The sequence below is a fragment of the Homalodisca vitripennis genome, chromosome 1 (genome assembly GCF_021130785.1).
Source record: "Homalodisca vitripennis isolate AUS2020 chromosome 1, UT_GWSS_2.1, whole genome shotgun sequence".
Classification (NCBI taxonomy): domain Eukaryota; kingdom Metazoa; phylum Arthropoda; class Insecta; order Hemiptera; family Cicadellidae; genus Homalodisca; species Homalodisca vitripennis.
Genome location: NC_060207.1, coordinates 16,168,056 through 16,192,990, shown reverse-complemented (window position 1 = coordinate 16,192,990; position 24,935 = coordinate 16,168,056). Strand labels below are relative to the sequence as shown.

General features: G+C 32.0%; 1 protein-coding gene across 1 annotated transcript in view; it reads left to right on the top strand.

The window, feature by feature from the left end:
• The window catches only part of LOC124354038 (TBC1 domain family member 13), a 51,179-nt gene that overhangs the window by 4,781 nt on the left and 21,463 nt on the right, over nt 1-24,935 (top strand). The window contains exon 5 of the mRNA XM_046804235.1: nt 834-858. Coding sequence (XP_046660191.1) covers nt 834-858 — 25 coding nt within the window. The remainder of the gene's footprint in view (nt 1-833; nt 859-24,935) is intronic.

The window sequence follows — 24,935 nt, the reverse complement described above, 5'->3', positions numbered from 1 at the left end:
ATTATTGCACTGCAGGAATTTGATATGGAATTGTGAAATGACTTACTTGATTTAAATAAATGAGAAAATTGGGTACATTTTAGCTAAACATTCCTATATAATTAGACTTGTTTAAAATAAATGTATTGTGGGTATAAAGTCAATAATTGAAGTACAAATTTCATTTTAAGTTCCTTAGATGAAGTGGCAAGTTGTTTATTATTATTATATAAGTATAGTTAGTCAGTTTAATTTTGTTTATGGTTTATTGATGCGTAATACTGATTAATGATATTGTGGCGTTGATATTATGTATGGGTGTGGTCATCAAAGATTCTCTTATGCACACCAAACATATAATTTTAGAAAGTATATATGCTTATAAACCAATTTTTATTAGAAGAAATAAATGAAGTCATAGAGATTATGAGCAAAGTAAAACTAGGAAAGAAATATATCTGAAAATAGTAAACCCGATTTTATACGAAATAAATTAAATACAGTAGCCCAACCTGTACTCAATATATACAATGATTAGTCCGTCTAGGGTTCTGTATTCAATGCGTTAATAATTAATTAACTCTAGATTACACTTGTCTATTTCACAGAACATTCTATACTCAGTTAGCAGTTTTGTGAATAAATTTAAACCTAAAATTTAAAATTAGACATGTTAATTTATTAAGAAGTGAAAAAAATGATAATTCAGTGAATTTGATCTAATCTTGAGGTTACAACAATACAGTGTTATTTTCAAAATAGGTTATGTAGTCATTAAATATCATAGATTTCTGATCGCTAGTTCATATTCCAGAGTTAGTTCTATACTATAGATGTGATGTGTCATTTTGCAGACGTTTGTGTCCAGATATATCTGGGGTGGGGGGGGGGGGGGGTGGGGGGGGGGGGGGGTGGGGGGGGGGGGGGGTGGGGGGGGGGGGGGGTGGGGGGGGGGGGGGGTGGGGGGGGGGGGGGGAAATAACTTTCTGTGTCAGAGAATAGGCGTGTTTTGAACCCTTATATTACGAGCGGGAAACAGTTTGTCAGCTGTCGTCGCGATGTCAGACCGTCACTACACGCAGATCATCCCACCTTGACTTTTTCTGGGGATTTTCGGTACCAACCAACTTTACCTATTCGTTTTTCAAACAAAAGTTAAAATTGAATGTTTTTTTTCTAATCACAAAAGGACTGATATTGCTATAAAATCTATATTTTTATATTTAATACATGTCAAATTTTTTACATCATTGGTCTCTGAAAATTCGATATAAATTGTTATATATCATAGCTAAGTTATTATATTTGTAACAAATTCTAGAATTTTTGTTATTATGACACAACCGTAACCTATAAAATCCCATAGAACCTAAACTCAACATTCAAAATAATTCGGGTTGTTGTGTCATACCTGTACTATCGCTGTATTAGTATTGATCATAACCTTATGTTATTAGTCTCCTTGGATCTATAAATGCTTTCCTTATTGATTAAAATAAAAATTTTTCTTTCTGATGAGTTTTTGTTCTCTTAGGACAAGAAACTTAAAATTGTATATAGTCCTAAAAGGACCTTTGCTCTGCTTCCGGAGTAACAGTATATTCTGGATGGGTAAGGTTGGGAGTAGGGGCCGCCTTCTGTCAAGATCCATGAAGAACAATTTTTAGGGCATTCATGACAGTCATGTCCTCCTTGGATGAAGGGGAAACCAGCTCTGAAGCAACCTCTCCTCCAGTTAACGATGGCTGGGGCAGCACGCCCTTATGTCTAGGTTACCAAGAGTCTTTGACACCTACTAGGAGCCCCACCAATTCCAACAGTCATCTCCCTCAGTAGATTAGACATCGATCTACCCTCGCACCCCACCCCAGAATCTCTGTCAGTAATATGTCACTCCTGGACATCCCATAAAGTTGCCTAGTTTTAAGTGATACACTGGTTTTTTACTGTGCTTAGTGTAGGTTCAACTGGAAGGTATAAAAACTAACCAGAAGTAAATCTGTCAGGGGTTCTTTCTGAGCTGGTAACCGGAAAATCTATCTTAAACGAATTATGAACCATTCCGGAAATGAAATGAATGAACCGTTTATATCGGGTTAACCACAAAGCTGGGTAAATAAAATATAGAAAAGAATATTGAAAACGTAATGCGGAGAATGGGAGTGAAATGAAGATTTTAAAAAGTGAAGTCTTCAGTGTAATAGCAGCTGGCATTTCTGGTCCTTCTCTACTAACCCTTAAACCTTTGAGCTTACAGGAGAATATGGGATATTACATAACCCAGCTGCTAAGCTATAAATAACTAAGCTGTAATTTAACTAAGCTGTAAATAAGCATTATGCCATGTTTAATTTATTCTATTATCAATCGTTCAATTCTTATTTATTAATTGTTACTATCCTTGTTATTATAATTGTTATTTACTATCGTTACTTATTATTGTTATTTATAATTCCATTTATTATTGTTATTTATAATTTGTTATTTATTACTGTTATTTTATAATCTGTTATTTTTTATTATTATTTACTATTGTTATCTATGATTGTTGTCCATAACAGCTGTTATTCATAATTGTATTTATTAGTCCTTGCACATTCTTTTTGATTGTTATTAATGTCTTTTCTTTTCTGTGCAGCAGCCTTCTTCTTTGTTGTTTTCAGTTGTACAATTGTACAATTTCTATGTTAAATGGTGTATTGCCGTAAATAAATAAATAAATAAACGACGTAAATAAATAATCAAAGCTTCTACCAATCTCTTTGTCAGCAGTATGATTTAAGTTGGCTATAAATCATGTCGCAATGAAGGGGCGTGACCCAAGCCTTTTTTATTCATACTATTGATCAGTCAAGCGGCTGCCACTGTTTTTTGGTTTTATTGGTTGCTCAAATTGTAAGGTAGAAGGAAGTCATATAATGTGTCATTGAGGTTGCATGAAAGTTTTAAGACTATAGCTTATTTAATTAGGCTATATGTGTACTATCTTCCAAGATAAAATGTCATGTTTGTGCCAAATTTGTTTACAAATATATTGTTGTTTTGCAATTTATCCATGATTTTATGATAATCCATGTAAAAATATTTACTGACTCTGATTCAAATCCCTATGGATTGCCATACACCATCATATAAATTCGGCATTGCTTGAATATTCTTCTACTGGTCTGGAACCCTTACCTTGTTGGTCAACATTGATAGGCTTGAGAGCATACAGAACCGCTTCATTCGTTTGATTGGGCTGCAGCTGGGCTTTGAGTACCGTAATGTGCCGATTGATGAAATTCAAGTTCAGTCTAACTTAGAACCTCTCCTTTCAAGACCTGCCTTTTCTGAAGAAGTTGATCTGCTCTGTCATTGATGCACCTGATCTGCTCGAATTGCTGGACTTCCGGGCATCACGTCATCTTCGTCACCCCCAGCTGTTTGCAAGGCGGCACTACACAACACAGTACATGTTTCACAGGGCTGTTCCACGTCTTCAACGCCTGGCAAACAACCTCCCCAGACATCTGGACTTAAAATGAGTTGTGATACCTTCAAGAGAAAATTACGACTAGCCTGCCATGACTTACTTATCGTCTGATAACTTATTTTCTCATTATTCTTGTTATGTTATTAACTGTTGTGGTTTTTTTCTTGTCTTTTGTTACTTATTCGTAATTATAACTGTGCCTTTTGGTTATATATTTACATTTATTGCTTGAATTTGATGTTTTAGTTTTTCTCTGTTGGTCTCTATATATTTACTCTTGTTATTCATTTATAGTATTTTTTATATAGTTTATTTGCACTGTTATTATATTTATTCATATGTCACATCTTGTACAGTAATGTATTCAAGTTAAATATTTTTCTCATTTATGATTTACTAGACCTTACTATCACAAATATTTATTTTAATTTATACATTTCTTATTTATTGTTAGTTATGCCTAAGATTTTATTTAGAGTCCAGTTGCACGTTTGGCTTGGCCCTTTACTTTTAAGTATTATTTAGTCATCTTATCATAAGTTTATAAATGTAAATTGGTTTTTGACCGTTGAAAGGAAATAAATAAAAATCAAGAATTAATTTACATCGTAAGATTTTATATGTTGGTAACTGCTACATAATGATGTCATAATTAATTAGTGTAGATTTACATATTTCATAAGGTACACTAATATTGTGAAATATATTTATGGTTTGATGCAAGGTTGCTTTTTTTATACATTTTGCAATTAAATGTTATGTTTGAATATTCTAAATATTTCATATTTTAATAAGCCAGTGTCGGGCACTTAGCAGTGCATTAGTACAGTACAATTAGGTAGTGATTAATCTGCTGTCTGGACACAATACGACCATAATTGTTAAAATAATGGACTCAGCCATCAACTGCGCTGCCATCATGATGGAGGAGCGTCATAGCCTCGCTTATATCAGTTGTCGAACTTCACTCGGAGGAATATACTTGACTTACTTATATATTTTACAATGTAATAACTTTAATACACTACAAGTCGGTTACAACTTGAGGTTTAAAATGTAATGATACTTGTAACACATTCTTAATTGAATGCTCACTTGTTCTAATGAAGAATTCTACTCTGATATTTGATGTTAACGAGAGCAATAAAAGCTACAGAGCAACGAAGTAAAATTCATCTTATACACGCCATGTTGTATCATCTGATAACATATTATTACATTTCAATTAACTCATTGACAAAACTAGTTATGATAGCGTGACTGATGTAAAACATTTCTAATTAATTATAAATAAAATAGTTTATTAGATATAAACCAATAGAACACTGCCAGTTTTAAGAAATATATTAATTTCTTACTCGATTAGTGGAACTTGTAAGATTAAAAATCCAAAGGAATTTCACCTATAGGGTATTAAGAGGATATAATTTCCATAACAACTTTTTAAAACTAAAAAACACATTTCAAAAGAACACATTTTTCTCACATAATTCGAAAAAAGTTCATGTTTCAAAACAAATGGAAAGTGGTCAGATTAACATTAAGTTTATCAATATTGTTTTAAATTATACCACATACAATTGTACAAATTATTTAATAATCATTAACTATAAAATTCTTCTATGCATTGGAAAACTTTCTTTACAACCAAGATTATAATAAGTGAAACCAATAACTTTGTTGAAATAATATCACATTATTCCTGCGCCTTGTGGTCAGGTATGCTAAAGTGAACAAATGTTGGTCGTACATTTTATGTTAGTGTGTATAAAATTATAACTAGATGTTACATAGATTATAGACCCTGATTTCAAATTCAATCCTTTTTACATGGACTTCAAATTTATGAATACAAAAAGTCATAGTTTTATAATAATTCTTGAATTAAAAAAATGATTTATGCCTCAACAGGGACAAATTTAGTTTGATAATTGGATGTAGTTAGTGTGGAACCATGAGTGTGGAACGCCAAATTTCGTGAAATAGTAGTTTGAGGCGTCTTTGTTTTGTTTCCTTGAGATGAAGAAATTTTAATATAGGCCGTTTAGCTTTTGCTTCATAAACAGCTGTGTTTTATTTTTATAATAAAGAAATATTAGGTAGTGAGTTAATTTGATTCTAAATGTTGGTACATGTAAGTTATTACTTACAAGCTCACTTTTGTACGGTGTTCAAAATTGTTTGCTTAATTCGCTACGAAAAGAAAGAACGTACCCTCAGTTACAAAAAGATTTTGAAACTGAATGGAAAAAGGGTATTATTCAACATTACGTTGTACGATAGTGAGTAAATTAAATTATTTTGTTATAATTATTTAATTATATAATTTTCAATTACAGATAAGTTATGCATTATTAAAGTTTTATATGAAATTCATTTTAAAATGATATTACTTCTCTTAATTGTCGATCCATAAAATTCCAGAAACGTTCACGTTGATCTTTATAGTAAATACTAACTTATTTCTAATTCTACGCTTTCTTAAGATATATCATTAAAATATAAAGTAAGTTAGTATATATGTAAATATTTTTTTAATGTTTGTTAAACTGCATAATAATTAAAACTACCAATTATTACCAACTAATACAATTTAAATAAAAATGTATTTAAAATAAAAAATAAATATTGTTTGCACACAGGTTGCAACGTTTAAACTAAAATTGCATTCAACGTCAAAAGGAACGGACATATTTTAAAGAGATGGAAACAACGTCAGACCGTTATGTGAAAATGCCGAGGCTAGGGTCCACAGCCCGCAGCAGGGTTCAATTGACATGGTAATGCTGAGTAAATACCTCCCTTTGTTGTTACTGTCTACTTCGTTGTCATTTTGCAGTTGTAACAGAACTACAGTTATTTTACAATAGTAGTAAAAGTGATTTATATGCATGGATTTAATCGCAAAATTACAAATACGGTTTGGACTACCGATATGGAGTCATGCTGCAGGCATAAAACCAAACTTGCCCACATTTTAGAAAACCATGCAGTTGGAATACATGTTAGGCAATAAACGTGAAAAAAATATATGGTGTCTTTCTTCTTTATTATGGTAAAATCATACAACAATCAGGCATAATAATTTTTAACCATTAAAAGGGTGCAAATATGTAAAATAATATACCTTGAAAACAATAATATAGCATAATAATTATAATATTATTCTCAGTATGTGTGGAGGAAGACACAATTACCTAAAGATTTTCTCCATGCAGTTGCAATAACTTTGAATTTAATAGGATTTATGAAAACTTATTGTCTATATTATTAAGTAAGTTAAAACAGTATAAAGAGATCTCTCATTTTATTCCAGTCGAAGGTAACACATTTTATCCCGTTACAAACACTGACTATTACAGCCAAAATTATCAATTAACTAGCAGTTACCCACGGTTCCTCATGCATTTGCTTGTATAAAACAGGGTCACCATGGGAATTTTATTTTTTAATGACAATAAGATTATCATAAGATATTTAAGACTATGAAAATATTTAAAGAGTAATACAAATTTATGAATATAATAATCATAAACATTTTGAGACCTGTATCATAAAAATCGTTCAGAAAATAATGTACAAAAAAAACTGTCAACATTTTAAACGCACGGTTATTGATGACATTAACATGCAAATAAGAACTTTGCCGATTTGAAAGTGAAGAAATAATAATTGTGCTAAATTGGAGACAGACATACAATAAACTGTCTACTCTAACTCTAACAGTTCTACAAAAATTTTATTATTTAGATTCCTCTAAACGGTTATTACTGTATATTAAACTGTATTTAGCCTACTCTAATATTCTGTACTTAGTTACTTCATAAAATAAATGGACCTCTTAAATATATATATATATGTATATAAGTTTTAGAAAACCATAAGTTATAATGAATACAGGGATATATATATATATATATATATATATATATATATATATATATATATATATATAAGGGTCGTTATATAAAAACTGTACTTAACTTTAAAACTTAAGTTGTTTGCCCAAGTCATGGGACGGGAAATCGATTTCCGTGGAAAGGAGAAGTATTGAAGAGTATTGGAAATTGAAAATGACTAGGAAAAGGTAAAGGAAATGGAGGGGTAAAAAATAAACAAAAGATCCGGATTGACTGAAAAAGCAATATTTTAGAATTTATAATGTAGACTAATAAAATCTGTAGATAATTTTTAACTATAAGCAATTAGCATGTATATTTTTAATGTCGATTAAAATCAAGCTATTTATGCTTATGCAAATGTATTGACTGTTAAAAGTCATTTGACAGGTATTTGGCCTTCCGATCATAGGTTAGTTTGCTTATTTAAACACATATGTGACAGATACGGTCAAATACAAAATAATGTTATCATATATGTAATATCGTATGTTTTATGTATATGCGTTATTGTAATGATGATGTATAAATAAATATAAATAATGATAGTATCTAGTTCCAATAATTTTTTTTTTAATATTTCAATTAAAAAGACAGATAGCTTCAAACTTACTAAAATTTTAAATAATTAAATTAATAAATAACTTGTCTTAAAGATAGGTTGTTTTATTTTATCCTTATTATTAAAATTTTAAGTACCGGTACTAAATGTCATGGAAGTGTAATTGTAGCTTAAAGTTGTACTTGTATGTCTTAACGATAACATATTTGATGTTATTCTATTTAATGTTACATGCTTAAATAAATTTTATATATTTTTATAGTATGCATCATTGAGTAAGCTAATTTTATTTTCGATTTCTCATCTTATTTGTATCGTTGAGCTCTGTTAATAAATCCTTAAACAAATTAAAAACAAAAGGTCAAACCTACACAACTCAGTTGTGATGCCTCACGAGGGCCAGTGGTGGTTCCACGATAATTTCAATTAGTGACGTTGTAAAATGAACCGTTTTTATACAACATTAAGCTTTACCTCAAACGTTTTTCTCATCGTCTTAGTATAGTCAACCAAAAAAAAGGCAGCACCTGATGGGGCTTCACAGGCAGTCTCCCCCCACCCTCTTCTATTTAACTCGTATTGAAAGGCACACATTAAATCGTACAGAAAGTATTTAATTTCAAATAAACACTTTGAATGTTCTCATCAAACTTCTAAATTTTGGAACACCATTCTCAAAATGTGTTAAATAATGGATTTTTGATATCGTCGTTTCACTGATTAGTGACAGTCGAAACACTAAGTATGAAAACAATAAATTTGGCTCGCTTTATAGACAAAGAAATAAGACTTAATATCCTTTCAAATTTAAATAACGTAATTCGTTTTCAAGCTCTGGTAGCTTTGTGAGCGGGTGACACGTTTTAAGCGGTTCTCATTAGACTCACACGGACTGAATGGCGCTTGGAACTGGAATGATGACGTCACGTATCAGCTGATTGGGATCTACTTGTAATCGTAATAACATAGTGAGTCCTTTATGTGGCCTGCTGATTGTAAATGGTCGATTTAACCAAAATCTCCAAATATTGAATTGAAGAATTGAATTGAAGAATTATCTTCGGGAATATATTGATTCTCGGAATAACAGACCCATTCAGTAAGACAATTTACCTTACGATGAAAGAGAGCATTTATTTTTTAATTATTATTCTTTTAGATTACTCTTATTCTCTTATTCTTTAAATAATTGCTAGTCACCATAAATCCGCAGAAGGACCTTTTATTTCTAACTACATATTTAAAATAAGAACTTTACATTTTATTTTTGCAGTGACTGTTTACAGGAAATGATATTATTATAGATTAATCTATAAAACGTTCAACTGCATCTTGCCTTACCTATACAAGTAAGAAATTTCGAGTGTCTGAGTTTGCTCAGATTACTTATACAAATATAACACATTCACATTCAGTGCGTAACAATTTATCCTGATTCTGATATAGTCTACATATAACACATTTACATTCAGTACGTAACAATTTATCCTGATATCTGATAGAGCCTACATATAACACATTTACATTCAGTACGTAACAATTTATCCTGATTGCTGGTATAACACACTCAAATTCAGTACATTCCAATTTGCCCAGTTTGCTGATACAAATATAACACATTCACATTCAGTACGTAACAATTTACCCTGATTGCTGGTATAACACACTCACATTCAGTACATACATTACAATTTGCCCAGTTTGCTGATATAAATATGACACATTCACATTTAGTACGTAACAATTCAACCTGATTGCTGATTTAAATGCTTGCTCTCATAAATGTTTAAACGAGATAAATATTTATCTTATATACGATTTCAAATAAATCTTTTTAATTTGATAATTATTATACCATATTCATAAATAAGCTTCTTATATCCAGATATAATACTAATATGAATAAACACTCGTATTTAAGTTTTTATATCATATTCCATACCTTATATGCTAAAATATCGGCTATATACGAGTATTTTACATATTTAAATACTTTACTTTTCTTATAATATGAAAAACACGATACGAGGTATATTGTAATAAATCTCGTTAAATAAATATAGTTTAATGGTGTTCTTACTGGTTATTTGTCACAATGATTCAAGTCAGCGTACTTTTGTAGATTGAGCTATAAAAGTGAGCACATTTCTTCAGTTAACGATCTTGACAATATAATGTGAGCTATCTTCAGGTAGTTTTATTACTTACAAAGTGAATTTTCAAAGTCTGACTGGATGTCAGTAGTTACACTAAGTAATTGATTAAAATGTAGGAATATCCATAGAATTACAGAATTTAATATTAAATTAAAAATTGTTGTACTGAATAATTTATAACAAAAGAGTAAATGCTGCTCTCAGGAATGTTTTTCATAGGTAATCTTCAATAACCGTCATTAATGAGCATTTCGATAGTTATAGTTCAGGTAAAATTGACTGCTCCGGTAGTTATAATGGTAGATGATAGATCTGGTAGTTAAGGTATTGTTCTGTGCCTTGGTGCTTAGTTCATACACTGTTAAAACTCCTTAAATGTCAACCGGTCTTATCTTCCCCACACGCGGCCACGTGACTTAGGCCTAGAAAAATTATTAATTTTATACATAACGTAGCTGTGGTGGGAAGGGTTAATTCCATGTGAATGTAGAGTTAAGCTTCAGTTCACCTTACCCTTAGTGCAACGTTTGGTATCTGACGCTGTTAGAAACGTGATTTCCTGAAATTTGGAATCATAATCGTTTGAAGAAACGATTCGAAAAAGTTCGTCAAAGAATAAGCTCAAAATGAATTGGCTACATTGTATCGACATCAGAGGCACCTAAACTTCAAGATATATTGTATTATACCTGAAGAGGTATTCTCATTGTCTCATTTGATGCACAATGAATGAATTATGCACTAATACACACCATTGGATGTTTTAATTAGAAATATACAATCTGGTACGCAGTTTAATGTGACAACTTTGTAAACAAGTAGAAATTTATATTTTAATTACCACGTGTCGCGGAAGAGAGGTGTCGTAGAGGTAGCATGCTAAGGAAAGAGACGGAGGAGGGAGAGATGTAGAGATAGTGGAGGGAGGAAGGGAGGGAGGGAGTGAGGGAGCGAGGGAGTGAGGAATGGAGGAGGGAGAGAGGGACTCTTATTTCTAATAACGGTAGAAATCGAACCTATGAAATCTTAGCAAGGGATGGGAACCCCGAGGGAAGAATCAAAATGTGATTAAGATGAGGTCAATCAACCTCAAGAATAAATCTACCGAATAAACAAACTTCAAATATGAAAGACTGAGAGTAGCTCTCCAGCTCGACCACTTTCCATATAGAATATATTATCATTCAATCTTACATTACTGTTATTAGTTACACAAACTTTAACACAGCCATTTAACATTTTTCAGTAATATAGGATTAAAATATTTGCCTTAATAATCTTCTAATAAATCTACTTATACTAGCATGTAAATCACTTGAAATATATAATTAACGGATAAAAAGTCTGCCCTAATACATGTATTTTCTCTAACACAATCCAAAAATAATTTAAATGTGTTAATTAGGATGGGTAAATGAAAATATTTTTGGACAATTTATTTGTAACAGTACGGAAAAGTATTACAGTAGCATTACATTTTATTTTAATAATAATGTAATCAATGTCAATTACCAACGTTAGTGGGCCGACCTCGTCCTTTGCATTAATGTTGCAACTTCGGTTAAACTAACTTCGACACCATCCACTGCTTAGCCGGCCGACTTGCAATCCGACTTTAGTCGGGCCGTCAATCACCAGTGTTTAGTGGGTCGACCTCGTCCATTGCACAATGAAATACTTAATGGTGTAACTTCGGTCAAACTAACTTCGACATCATCCACTGCTTAGCCGGCCGACTTGCAATCCGAATTCAGTCGGGCCGTCAATCACCAGTGTTTAGTGGGTCGACCTCGTCCATTGCATAATGAAATACTTAATGGTGTAACTTCGGTCAAACTAACTTCGACATCATCCACTGCTTAGCCGGCCGACTTGCAATCCGAATTCAGTCGGGCCGTCAATCACCAGTGTTTAGTGAGTCGACCTCGTCCATTGCATAATGAAATACTTAATGGTGTAACTTCAGTCAAACTAACTTCGACATCATCCACTGCTTAGCCGGCCGACTTGCAATCCGAATTCAATCGCGCCGTCAATCACCAGTGTTTAGTGGGTCGACCTCGTCCGTTGCATAATGAAATACTTAATGGTGTAACTTCGGTCAAACTAACTTCGACATCATCCACTGCTTAGCCGGCCGACTTGCAATCCGACTTCAGTCGGGCCGTCAATCACCAGTGTTTAGTGGGTCGACCTCGTCCATTGCACAATGAAATACTTAATGGTGTAACTTCGGTCAAACTAACTTCGACATCATCCACTGCTTAGCCGGCCGACTTGCAATCCGAATTCAGTCGGGCCGTCAATCACCAGTGTTTAGTGGGTCGACCTCGTCCGTTGCATAATGAAATACTTAATGGTGTAACCTCGGTCAAACTAACTTCGACATCATCCACTGCTTAGCCGGCCGACTTGCAATCCGAATTCAGTCGGGCCGTCAATCACCAGTGTTTAGTGGGTCGACCTCGTCCATTGCATAATGAAATACTTAATGGTGTAACTTCAGTCAAACTAACTTCGACATCATCCACTGCTTAGCCGGCCGACTTGCAATCCGAATTCAATCGCGCCGTCAATCACCAGTGTTTAGTGGGTCGACCTCGTCCGTTGCATAATGAAATACTTAATGGTGTAACTTCGGTCAAACTAACTTCGACATCATCCACTGCTTAGCCGGCCGACTTGCAATCCGAATTCAATCGGGCCGTCAATCACCAGTGTTTAGTGGGTCGACCTCGTCCATTGCATAATGAAATACTTAATGGTGTAACTTCGGTCAAACTAACTTCGACACCATCCACTGCTTAGCCGGCCGACTTGCAATCCGAATTCAGTCGGGCCGTCAATCACCAGTGTTTAGAGGGTCGACCTCGTCCGTTGCATCAAGTACTACTTGTACAGGCTAACTCTGACTTCATTCACTGTATAATGGACCGATTTGAAATCCAAAAAGGCTTCCTCCGAGTTTACTCTCGGTTATTTTGAACTCAAACTTGATTATTGGTTTAAGTGGTACCTTTTATAATAAATTCAAATTGTCATTGGCTCTTAAAATTTGCTCCTTTAAAAACTTTCACAATCTAGGAAAAATATCCTGAGAGCAAGTCGATGTCTTTGAAAATTAATTTTAAATTACCGGACAACGTATGGTCGTTAGAAAGAACATTGTTTTATTCATTGAAACGTATTTTCAGCTTTTAAATAATAGTGTTTTGGTATTATTTAGGATAATATTTCTTTGTAAAGCAAGGCACATATATTAAGACAATTTCATAAGTGCAATTAGTAATGTATTCTTGTTCCAATTTCCACTGGCTTAAGTTAATCGTCTTATAAGTATCTGAAGATAACTTTCGGATTAGATAAAGAGAAATTATATTCGAACACAATTTCAGTTTTATAGCTTTATTTGTCTCTGTCATTATCTATACATTCGTTTCTGATAAAAAATTAAATCCTATTATAAGATGATTTCCAATTCCGAAAACCTCCGTGCAAATGTGCTTCTTTCAACTTACTCTACTCAGAAACAGAGCATATCTGATAAAAGCCGGTAAAGATTACATCCCCAGAATTTCTATAGTTTTACATTATATCTTCATAACCTCAATAATTGCCCATACTTAATTAATACACGTACAAACTAATTCATCATGGTTTACCTTCCTTGATTGCGATTATCTTTTAAACGTCACTTATCATGCAGATCTGCTCCTCTGCATTGAAATATATTTTACCATGAAGCGCACAAAAAGTCACAGTTAACTCAAAAATACGTCGTTCTTTGTCTTAAGTTTATTATCTAGAAACTTTTATCACTTTAAGTTAATTTTATTCCAAAATGAAGTCAAGCAAATAGCACAGCAAACCACAAAACGATCTACCTTCCAGACGGAGGAATTTTAACCAAGAGATCAAGAAATTTTGAAGTAGTTTTTCATTAATTGGAGGTTTGGTAGTACACGTAAAGAAAAGTAATTGTTATTATAAAACTTTGTCATACTGAATAAAACTATTAGTTTTATTAACATTGTGTAATTTTGTACTCATATTACAAAATTCCTTATAAAGAAGAGGAATGACTCTTATACAAGCACTATTTGTGTTTAACCACGCAGGAAGATATTTAAATAAAAAATTATGATAAATTCCTTAAAATTTAGAAAGCACTCTAGTATTAATAAAGTTTTATAGTTTTATTAAAAAGCAATCAGTTTTAAACTACATAGAGAATGACAAGCTCCGCCAATATTACGTATGTTGGTTTCTAATTATATGAAAACGGAACAAAGTTACTCAAATCAGACATTTTCACTATGAACTAATTAGTTCCGGCGCAATTTAAAACTAGAATTTTAGTGCGAGATCAGTTCAGGAGCCCATTCAGGCGGACTACATGAGTACCAATTATTCTCTGTACCAATTCATGTGTACTGTCATTCCTATTTTTCCTGGAACAATACACAAATTATATATACGTTATTTTAAATCACTTATATTTGTATACTAATTTTCACCGAGACTTAGTAATAATGTAATATTTTAGATATTAAAATGTTATCGTAGGAAAACTGTAATTTCATAAGTCTTATGAATTACCATGATAGCAGGAATTAGGAACTACTTCGTGGAACAGATGTGAGTATTAGTTCTTAATTTGTGTAGATCCGAAATATGTTATATATGTTACGTATGTTATATAAACTAACTGTTCAAAAGCCGAGACTCAATTTACAATAAATAAGTACACAACCTGATTTTCCTTGAAATTGATAGAGAAATTTATCGCAACAAATAAAAATATTGTCAATAGTGATAATGTCAGTGAAGGTCGAATTAAGACAATTCCAAAAGGTTTAAAAATATGGAATGCTATTTTTTTCAAGGTTCCTTACCTTGAAATAATTTAAACCAACCCAGGATAAGATAAGCAAATAAATGCTAAACCAGTGTCAAGTAAGTATACAATGTGTTTATAAAAGAGTGTTACATACATCTGTGGCTGATAATACTCATCATTTTAAACAAATAATGTCATATAAATATAGTTGGAGAAATAAAAGCTACATATACCAACTTTGCACATACTTTTAATTAGATAAATAAGAGGGAAAATGGTGTAATTTGCTTTAATATTAACAAAATGTCGCCTGTTGAAAGTCAAATAACAATAAATTGTTATTATTATGAAAAAGTTATAGAATACCAAATATTTTGAAATTTTTAATAACATGACAATGGTACTTTGGATTTACAAAATCCGTCAAAGCATAAACGACCACGATCACCTAACGACGCACAAGCTGGGAGCAACAAACATTTTAACACTTAAAGGCATTAGGCGTTTTGATACGAGTTTCTGAACATACAGTATACATACTATTTTAAATATCTTTATTTAGCCGTTTAACGATGATATAAGGATATTTTTCGCAAGTCTGACGGCTAGTTTTAAATGTACTAAGCACTAAGCTATGAAAAATATAATCTGAGGAAAAAGTATCGTTACATATTTTTAATTCTTTCGACATCCTCCCATTTCGACTCACACCAAAATTAGTCTTCGAAAAAACCTCTACAGATATCAAGAAAAACCAGTACTGTGCTTTATGCAGTGCAAATTGGTTTGCATTGGTTCATAGGTTTGCCAAGGCTCATAGACTATATTATTCGATACTTACACGGTGACTGAGTAATAAATGACGATAATGCGTTAGCTTTGAGTGGTGATGGATGGGGGGTAGAAGCAAAACAACATAATGAGGCAATCGTAGGTTTGTTTTTTTGGCATTAGTATGTTCCTACGGAAAATTTAAAAACAATGCTGTTATCAAAATAAATTAGTGGATACATTAACACTAACTTTGAGGTTATGTCATTATTCAACCGTTCCTTAGTCAGGCATTCATATTCCCGAATGTAGTGTCAAACAGGGAAGAAGGACATGGAGACAGAGAATTGCAGCGCACTGGACCATGCTGTGAAAGAAAATAGCCGACTGTCACAAGGGCTTGAATATATTCATGTAGTGGAAATGGCATGTCTTTTGTTTTCTTCTGTAGTTTTACTTCTTTCGATGGATTTGCTGTGTAGTTATAAAACATATTACATTAATACCCTACGTTGATAATAATTTACACTAATATAATGAATTAGTTTCTATATATTATATGTAAACTAGGGAGCTTTATATCTGAGATGTAGGAATATGTGATAAATTAATGTTAATATTTTTACTCTTTGCATGCGTTTACATTAGCAACCACGTATGTATTCGTTTGTAAGCATGCATGTACGATATATTCATGTAACAATGTACAGTATATTACATAGTTTAGCCTAACGTAGCCTGGTGAAATAACACATACTTTACCTTTTTGTACCTTTATATTACTAAACTGCTTCAACATTCTTTTATTATTAAAAATGCTACATTTATTTATTTCCTTCCAACGGTCAAAAACCAATTTTACATTTATTAACTTATAATAGATGATTAAATCATACTTAAACAAAAGGGCCAAACCAAACATGCAACTGGACACTAAATCAGATCTAGGCATAATTAACGTATAATTAATGTAATAAGAAAGTATAAATTATATTAAAAATTAGTGAAAGTATATAATAAATTAGTGATAATATTAACTTAAATACACTACTGTAAGATGTGATACCATATGGAGAAACAAACAGACACATAATAACAGTGCAAATAAACTATAAAAATATTAACAACAATGAAAGATTAAAATGAATAACAAGAGTAAAAAAATATTAAACAACAAACATTACCTGGCTGTTTCTAGATGCCTGTCTCATACTACTCTATTTATAAATTTTAAATTACTAAATAACGAAATACGTTCCTTAATTAGTATTAAATTAAAATTTGTATGTTTGAATTTGTCCTAAGTAGATTTTGTACACAACATCCGCTTATTACCTACCAATGCTGAGTTTAGCTCCATTTCACCTTCCACTCAGTGCAGCGTCTGACATATTCTGACATTGTCACAGACTTGACCACTCTAAGATTTGAAGGAACTTGTATTAGTACTGAATCGACCCTTCGCACAATAACTACGTTATTTGTAGAAAACTTGGTTATTATGTCTTTTGGGATCGTGTTTAAAACATCATAGTGCACTCGATTGTACACCCGAGGGAAGATCGTGAACGCCACTTTATCTAGATCACACTGGGTGGTTCCTAAGAAATCAGACGGAGATTTTGTGACCTAGGTGTTTTTGGTGTGAGAAAAAAGGGGAAGAGTTCGTTTTGACCGTCTTCATAGCTGACGTTTTGGATCTCTTCAGACGGACATGACACCAGATTCTAAGATTCAAGTGTGTGACAGATTTCAGACACTGCACTAAGTAGAAGGTAAATTGGAGCCAACTTAATATTAGTATTGAATTAATCCTACCAAAATGGCAATGTTAAATCGGTATATTGCAATTAATGTCATAGTAGCATTACGGAAATTGTCGATCGTGGCTGCTTGGATGGGTGACCGCTGAGCTATCCTGTCCTTGCAAGCAGCCCGCCTGCCTAGCCTTTAGTTGTTCGGAAGTCACATTTAAGACTTTGGTCCTCAGGTTAAGTGTTAGAGAGGACCACTTAGCCCAAACTTCGCCTGGTAAAATAATACATCAGTTTACTTTTACTTTACTTTATATTTTCCACGAACATAACGACCAGGGCCTAAAACCAGTTACTATATCAAGGTGGACTGAATGTGTCTCACATACTAAGTGAAAACAATAAGAAATAACATGGTAAAACCAGCTATTGGTATTCCTAGGACTTCCTAATGGGCTGAGGTTAGACAAAATATAAACTAATAAATGATATGTTAATCATGGTTGTTGATGTTTGTTGATTGTTGTAATAACTTGTTTAAGTCCTCAGAATAACTAAAAAGTGAATTTTTTATCTTCTTTACAATAACTTTAAACGTAACTATGGAGGTTTTCTAACAAATGAAACCTTTAGTTGGCCATAAGATTAGATAGAGTAACATTAGATACCTCTAGTTTGCGCCATTCTTCTTCTTTTTATAATACCTAATACCCACTTGCTAGGGGTTCCTATATAAATATTTTGACTTACCCCCAAAATACCCCATTTTCGAGAGGGATAGGTCTGTAAATTTAATACACAAAAAAACTCCTCAGTTGGTCATATAAACATCCCCAAAAGTAAATCACTCCGTCTCTATTCATAAGAAACTTAGTAGGGAGGGGGGATGGATGGAACTTTAAGACAGCCGGTATAATGTAGCTTATGCAAGCAATAACTGTGTAATAATTCTAAAATTGGTACAAAAACTGATGTTATAAATACCTTACAAACTTCGCTAGGCAACTATGTAACGCTATTTCGTTCTAATACGTCATGCGTTTAAATTTAAATAAATCAAGAACGTTATTTATGGACCAGAAGAAACAAATTTACAAATGTAATTGGATCTTGTATTTCTCAAATAAACAATATTAATATTGCAGTTGTCACAAAATCTACTTCTTCTAAATGAACTTGAAGAACTATTTCATAACTGATAAGTTAAATAACTCGGTGGGGACAGGAATATGTAAAATTGAAATAAAAGAGTGAACTCAATTGAAATTGAATGTAGGCACTTTGTAAGTTTGTAAATTACTTATTATTTAAACTAGGTTAATATAAAAAAGTTGTTAAACATTTGATATACTGTTTAAATTTATAGTTTAGAAATTTTATTTTTAATTATATTAAAATAAACGTTGTTATTTTGTATAATTATGATGGTGATATTTATTTATTACAGTTTCTGTAATTAACTAAAAGTGAAACACACTACATGACTATAAGTTATAAAGTTATTATAAAGTTTAAGCAATTGATATAAATTTCAAGATAATTATTATCTTCTGCAACTTTGTTGCTATTTAACTGTCTGTAAGACGCAAGGATAAACTTAGCACAACTACCACTCTTGAAGTTGCACTAAAAGGCATAAATTTCAAGAGCAATGTGGCAGAGGCAGGAAATTATAAGTCGACTTCAATATCCTACTGCTGCTGATATTGTTTATCGATATCGATCCGCCCCAATACTGGCTAGGCATAAACTGCTCAGATATGGGCGTTTCTGTCTGCAAGCTGAAGCAAATCTTTGAGGCTAAATTTGAACTATTTTCAGTATTTTAATACTAAAACCATTAAAATATTGTAAACAGCTTTATGAAAAATACTATTACAGACTAGTGTTGTAAGCACCTGATAATTTTAATATTATTAATTAATTAAAACCATGATTATAGTCATATTTTTCCACAGTTTCATCATTTTAGTCTTCTAGTGATGGAATTTGATGTAACTATTATCGGACATAAAAGATTAAAGATTATGAAAACCTGCACGAATAAAACTATTTCTTTTATGAAATGAAGGATCTTGAGAGCAGAAACGTTTTCAGTGAATAGAGCCGTTTTAATGAGATACTATTTAAACTGAAAATGTGTAAAGATTTATTGGGAAGAGAGTTCAGTAGAAACAAGTGTTTTTAATTGAAACTTTTAAATAACGCCTCACTTAGTTTTCCATCTTGATTTTCCTACGATATTTTTAGAAAGATTTTAAACTTTTATCCTGTCCAGTTGCAATTAGGGTGCTGAAACTACATATCGAAAAACGAAAATATATATCGCTTGAAAAAGAAATCAGTTAGGCTCATTTTTGGATAGGAAAACTCTGATTCCCGTAGAGGGATTTTTTGAATCATAACAGTTTGATATTTTTTAGTATCACATTCTTAACATTTGAACTCTTTACATGAATATAATTCAACATATTTGGATATAACAACATATAGTACTAACAGATACATTTTTCGAAAATCCAAATCTTTAATTTTCCCAAAGCACAACACTAATTTTTTAAAAGACATACATATTACACTGCATTAAGTAGTTTTGTGTTAGAGCATTTTAGCCCGTTCGGAATGTTACAGTATCCAATAGTATTATGCCCGATTGTCCAATCGGTAAAATAGTGATACAACACATCTAATACATAATTATCATATCTGATACTTCATGTAGTTTACACTGTAAGCAGGTGCTTTATGGTCTAATTGTTATATCAACCATATTTAAAGATAAATAATATTGAATTGACCATTGTCAATGCTATATATATATATATAGTCGGATGACAATACAAGATTTTGACTTTTTTAACTTATTGCTGATGAAAAAGCAACAAGGAGACCTGCACTGGTTCATATACATTGCGAATTCCTCATCATATAAGAAATGTATTCAAAAAAATCGTTCGTTGTACTTGGATTTCTGTATACAGTACATGGATTTCCCTCCAAACTTATAAAATATAAGAAGAGCCGGAATGGATTTGCTTCGGCTGTTAAAATATATATTAGCAGTTGCCCGCGGCTTCGCACGCAATTTCCCGTTGAAAACCAGTACCACTATATTCACGTATTCTTTTTCAATCACACTCTAAACATTGCTAAGATAATTGATAGTCGTTCCTTCGTGAGCCTCTTGGTCGCATTATGAAGGTATGTACCATATTTCCTACTTCTATCTTTCGTGGTTTTTGCTAGGTGTTGATAAGTTATTCAGAACAATTAATTTATATGGATGAATCTCGGTAAAATAATTAGGTTATAAAGAATCAAATTCAGTCTGTTAAAATTAATTTTCTGTCTAAGATATTTCCAGTATTATTGAGGAGTGTGCCTTCAAGAAAATGTATCAACCAAACGAAAACCAATTTCGATCATAAAGCGTCTTCTTTCGGCTCTTTTCACTTAACTTCGATCTAACCAAATTCAATTACCTTATGTGCAAACATTCACGGATTTGTACAATGAGGTTGTTTTCATAATAGCGTTTAATAGTATTTTCATTGCATTAGATTATAGTTTATTGATCATTGGTGCAATCTAAATTTAAAATTAGGCAATTATGTCTTCTACGCAACCTGCATTACACTACTGATCAAGCACTTTACAATAAAAATTTTCTAAATTTTAAATGTAAACAAATGTTTCTGCCTCTTTCAGATGAACTTCAGCATCAGTTCACTTTGCATTACGTGTCGTAGTGCAGTCTGCCGCATCGAAGGTAAAACATTCTAAAATAAACAACTACTTAGAAATTAAAAATTAATTAATAAAACATTTTCCAGTGAACGAAATTGTGAATCTAAACCATTCTCGAATTCCATTGAAAACAAAAAATGTCATCAAAATCGGTCCAGTCGTTTAGGAGGAGTTCAGTCACATACACACGAACACAAGAAATATATATTATATATATATATATATATATATATATATATATATATATATATATATATATATATATATATATATATATATCTAAGGGTGTCAGATACATACACATTACTTATATTTATATAATTATATTTCGGCATATGCCGATCAGTGTTTGGAAGAAATTAACCACATATTAGTTACCTAAAATTTTACATTAACAAAAAACTACTAATTGTTCCTTACAGCGTAATATTCAGAAAGACAATGGGGTAGCAATACAGTCATACCAGTGTAACAAAACGTTTTTAATATTTGCCCGTAAACGACAGTGCAGTAGCTACGTGTTAAACCACCTGGCCACAACAGAGCGACTGATATTGACTTGTTACCACACCACAGCAACCATTTAAACCTTCATTAGATGAGAATGCCATGTTCAACTAAATATAACTTTATACTTGTTGAGCGTGATACAGCTGTATCGTGACAGTTAATTACAACGATGAACCATTTAAACCTTCATTAGATGAGAATGCCATGTTCAACTAAATATAACTTTATACTTGTTGAGCGTGATACAGCTGTATCGTGACAGTTAATTACAACGATGAACCATTTAAACCTTCATTAGATGAGAATGCCATGTTCAACTAAATATAACTTTATACTTGTTGAGCGTGATACAGCTGTATCGTGACAGTTAATTACAACGATGAACCATTTAAACCTTCATTAGATGAGAATGCCATGTTCAACTAAATATAACTTTATACTTGTTGAGCGTGATACAGCTGTATCGTGACAGTTAATTACAACGATGAACCATTTAAACCTTCATTAGATGAGAATGCCATGTTCAACTAAATATAACTTTATACTTGTTGAGCGTGATACAGCTGTATCGTGACAGTTAATTACAACGATGAACCATTTAAACCTTCATTAGATGAGAATGCCATGTTCAACTAAATATAACTTTATACTTGTTGAGCGTGATACAGCTGTATCGTGACAGTTAATTACAACGATGAACCATTTAAACCTTCATTAGATGAGAATGCCATGTTCAACTAAATATAACTTTATACTTGTTGAGCGTGATACAGCTGTATCGTGACAGTTAATTACAACGATGAACCATTTAAACCTTCATTAGATGAGAATGCCATGTTCAACTAAATATAACTTTATACTTGTTGAGCGTGATACAGCTGTATCGTGACAGTTAATTACAACGATGAACCATTTCCAGCTTGAACAGTTCCAATACAATATAGTTTCAACATACCTAATAAACAGACGCAAACTCATGTAATTACATATGGTGAAAACAGGCTGAGGAATATCAGCAAATACTAATGTAATGCATAGTACTAACCCAAACTACAAATAAAAAAATAAGTTACAAACTTGAAATTTTATCAGGTAGTATGAATAAATTATGAACATAATAAATGTAAATAAAGTACATTACAAGAAAAACAACAAGATTTGCGCAAACAAAGTGGAAATGAATGTAAAGTAAATAACATTTAAGCATTTTGATAGGGACTGGAATAGGTAAACATAAGGATTAGATGTTTATTTATGTGTATTAACTGTACGTGTTGTTTATATTTCTTCTGAGAACAGCTTCATCAGCACTTTATAATAACAAAGTACGTTGCCTATATTGCAAATGGACAAATAATGTGTATAAAAATAATTGAGTTACAGCTTTGTACTGTTAATTAATCATAACTCGTATCTCTAATTAGTAATATAAGCAATAATTAGTTAGAAATTGAATAAAATATAACAATTGGCATGCACAATTTCAAGTATATTACTGAATGATTATTCAAGTATATCACATTAAATGAAATTCTCAAGACGTCCTGCAGACATATAGATAGACAGGCAATTATGCAGAAAAGAATGTTTCATCCTCCCGTCTGACAAAGAGAAATTGTAAATATTAATAAATGTAAAGAATACATAATATTTCCAATTTATTTATTTCTCGTGCGAGGCCTATCGATACCGAAGGTTTCCTCATCAGGCGACTCCACAAATAAATATTTACATACTACTTATTACAATTAAAATACCATATGGTGTAAATATGTACAAGATTTTGGAAGTATTTTAGCCAGTATGAAAATTAGATATGGCTACGGTGTAATTTTTTGATAAATTGAGAACGAAGAATAATAATTTACATTTATTAATATTTATAAGTTTTTCCAATTGCTCCAAGAGTCTTCAAAGAGAAATTGTGTTAGCCTACTGAGTAATACGTTTCAATTCACTCAGCCAAATTCCATGGTCAGTATGTTGAACATGCTCCGTCATATAACTTATTATTTTCTATGTTGAAATTAACTTTAATGCAACAACCAAAGTGGATCTATTTTTCCACATGGTGAATTTATATTTTTATTCATTGCGTTGGGTTTCATATCAGTGGTTAAACAATAAAAGTCTACACACCAAGTGACAAAAGATTAAAAGATGTATTGTTGTGTTAGTTAGTCTATGTGTTAATATACCACGTGTTTGTCTTATGTGATGTTATAGTTTGTTTAAAAATTTATTTATTCTACCATTTCTTCGTTGTCACCGTGGTCACCATAAGACCAATGTTTTAATTTTCGCTAACACTGAGCCAAATGTCGTGGAGTGATATATTCCAGTGAACGATTTTCTTATAGATAAAATATTGAATGATAATGTGTTTTTTTTCTCGTCTAAATCACGATTATATAATTTATTACAACCAACATTTTAAGCTTAATTTTTATTGTACAGTCCAAGTATGAGCATACACAAATTATGACATTGGTTATGTGTCAAATTATTTAACCTTATCGTTGATAAGAACTAGATAACACGGTTGTAAAATCTGGTTGAATTATCCAACCATAGGTTGTCCCTTGTATAAATGGGCCAGTAACCAAAGTCAGACTGTCTCGCCCAACAATACTCCATCACAGCGTTAACCTTGTTTATGGTTTCCGAACGTTCTGTAAAGCTCACTGTGGGGCGACAACAGATCAATCGCTTGGTCTTCAAATACAAATTCAAATGATTCATCTCTGAATAGATACATTGTTTACTCTGACGTCAACTCTAAATCTATTATGACACTTTTTATCTTTCCTAATAACATTCAAACATATAGTGCTTAATATAAATTAAAAATATGTTGCACTAAAAATTTCTTCCAAGGAGTAAAACTCTCTGTCAAGACATTACTTTCTGGTATAATCATTTTAATGTATTTTCAAATTATTTACCTTATTATAATTTTACTTTAGAAGGTAACGAATTAAAGAACACAATCCCGCATGAGACAATTAACCCCCGGGATGTCTGGGTATACGGAGCCTTGCCTGGTTGGAAATCAGTGATCCGCATTAACTTTATGGAGGCTCCAAGAGTTATTCATATTCAGGACATACAAAATAGACTTAAAAATGTAAAGCTCAATAAAGGTAAACATTTTAAGTGCTCTGAATACACCACTGCATGAAGTCAATAGGGGCAGATATAAAAGACACGGACTACTCTCTTTTTTCAATGAAAAACTTAAA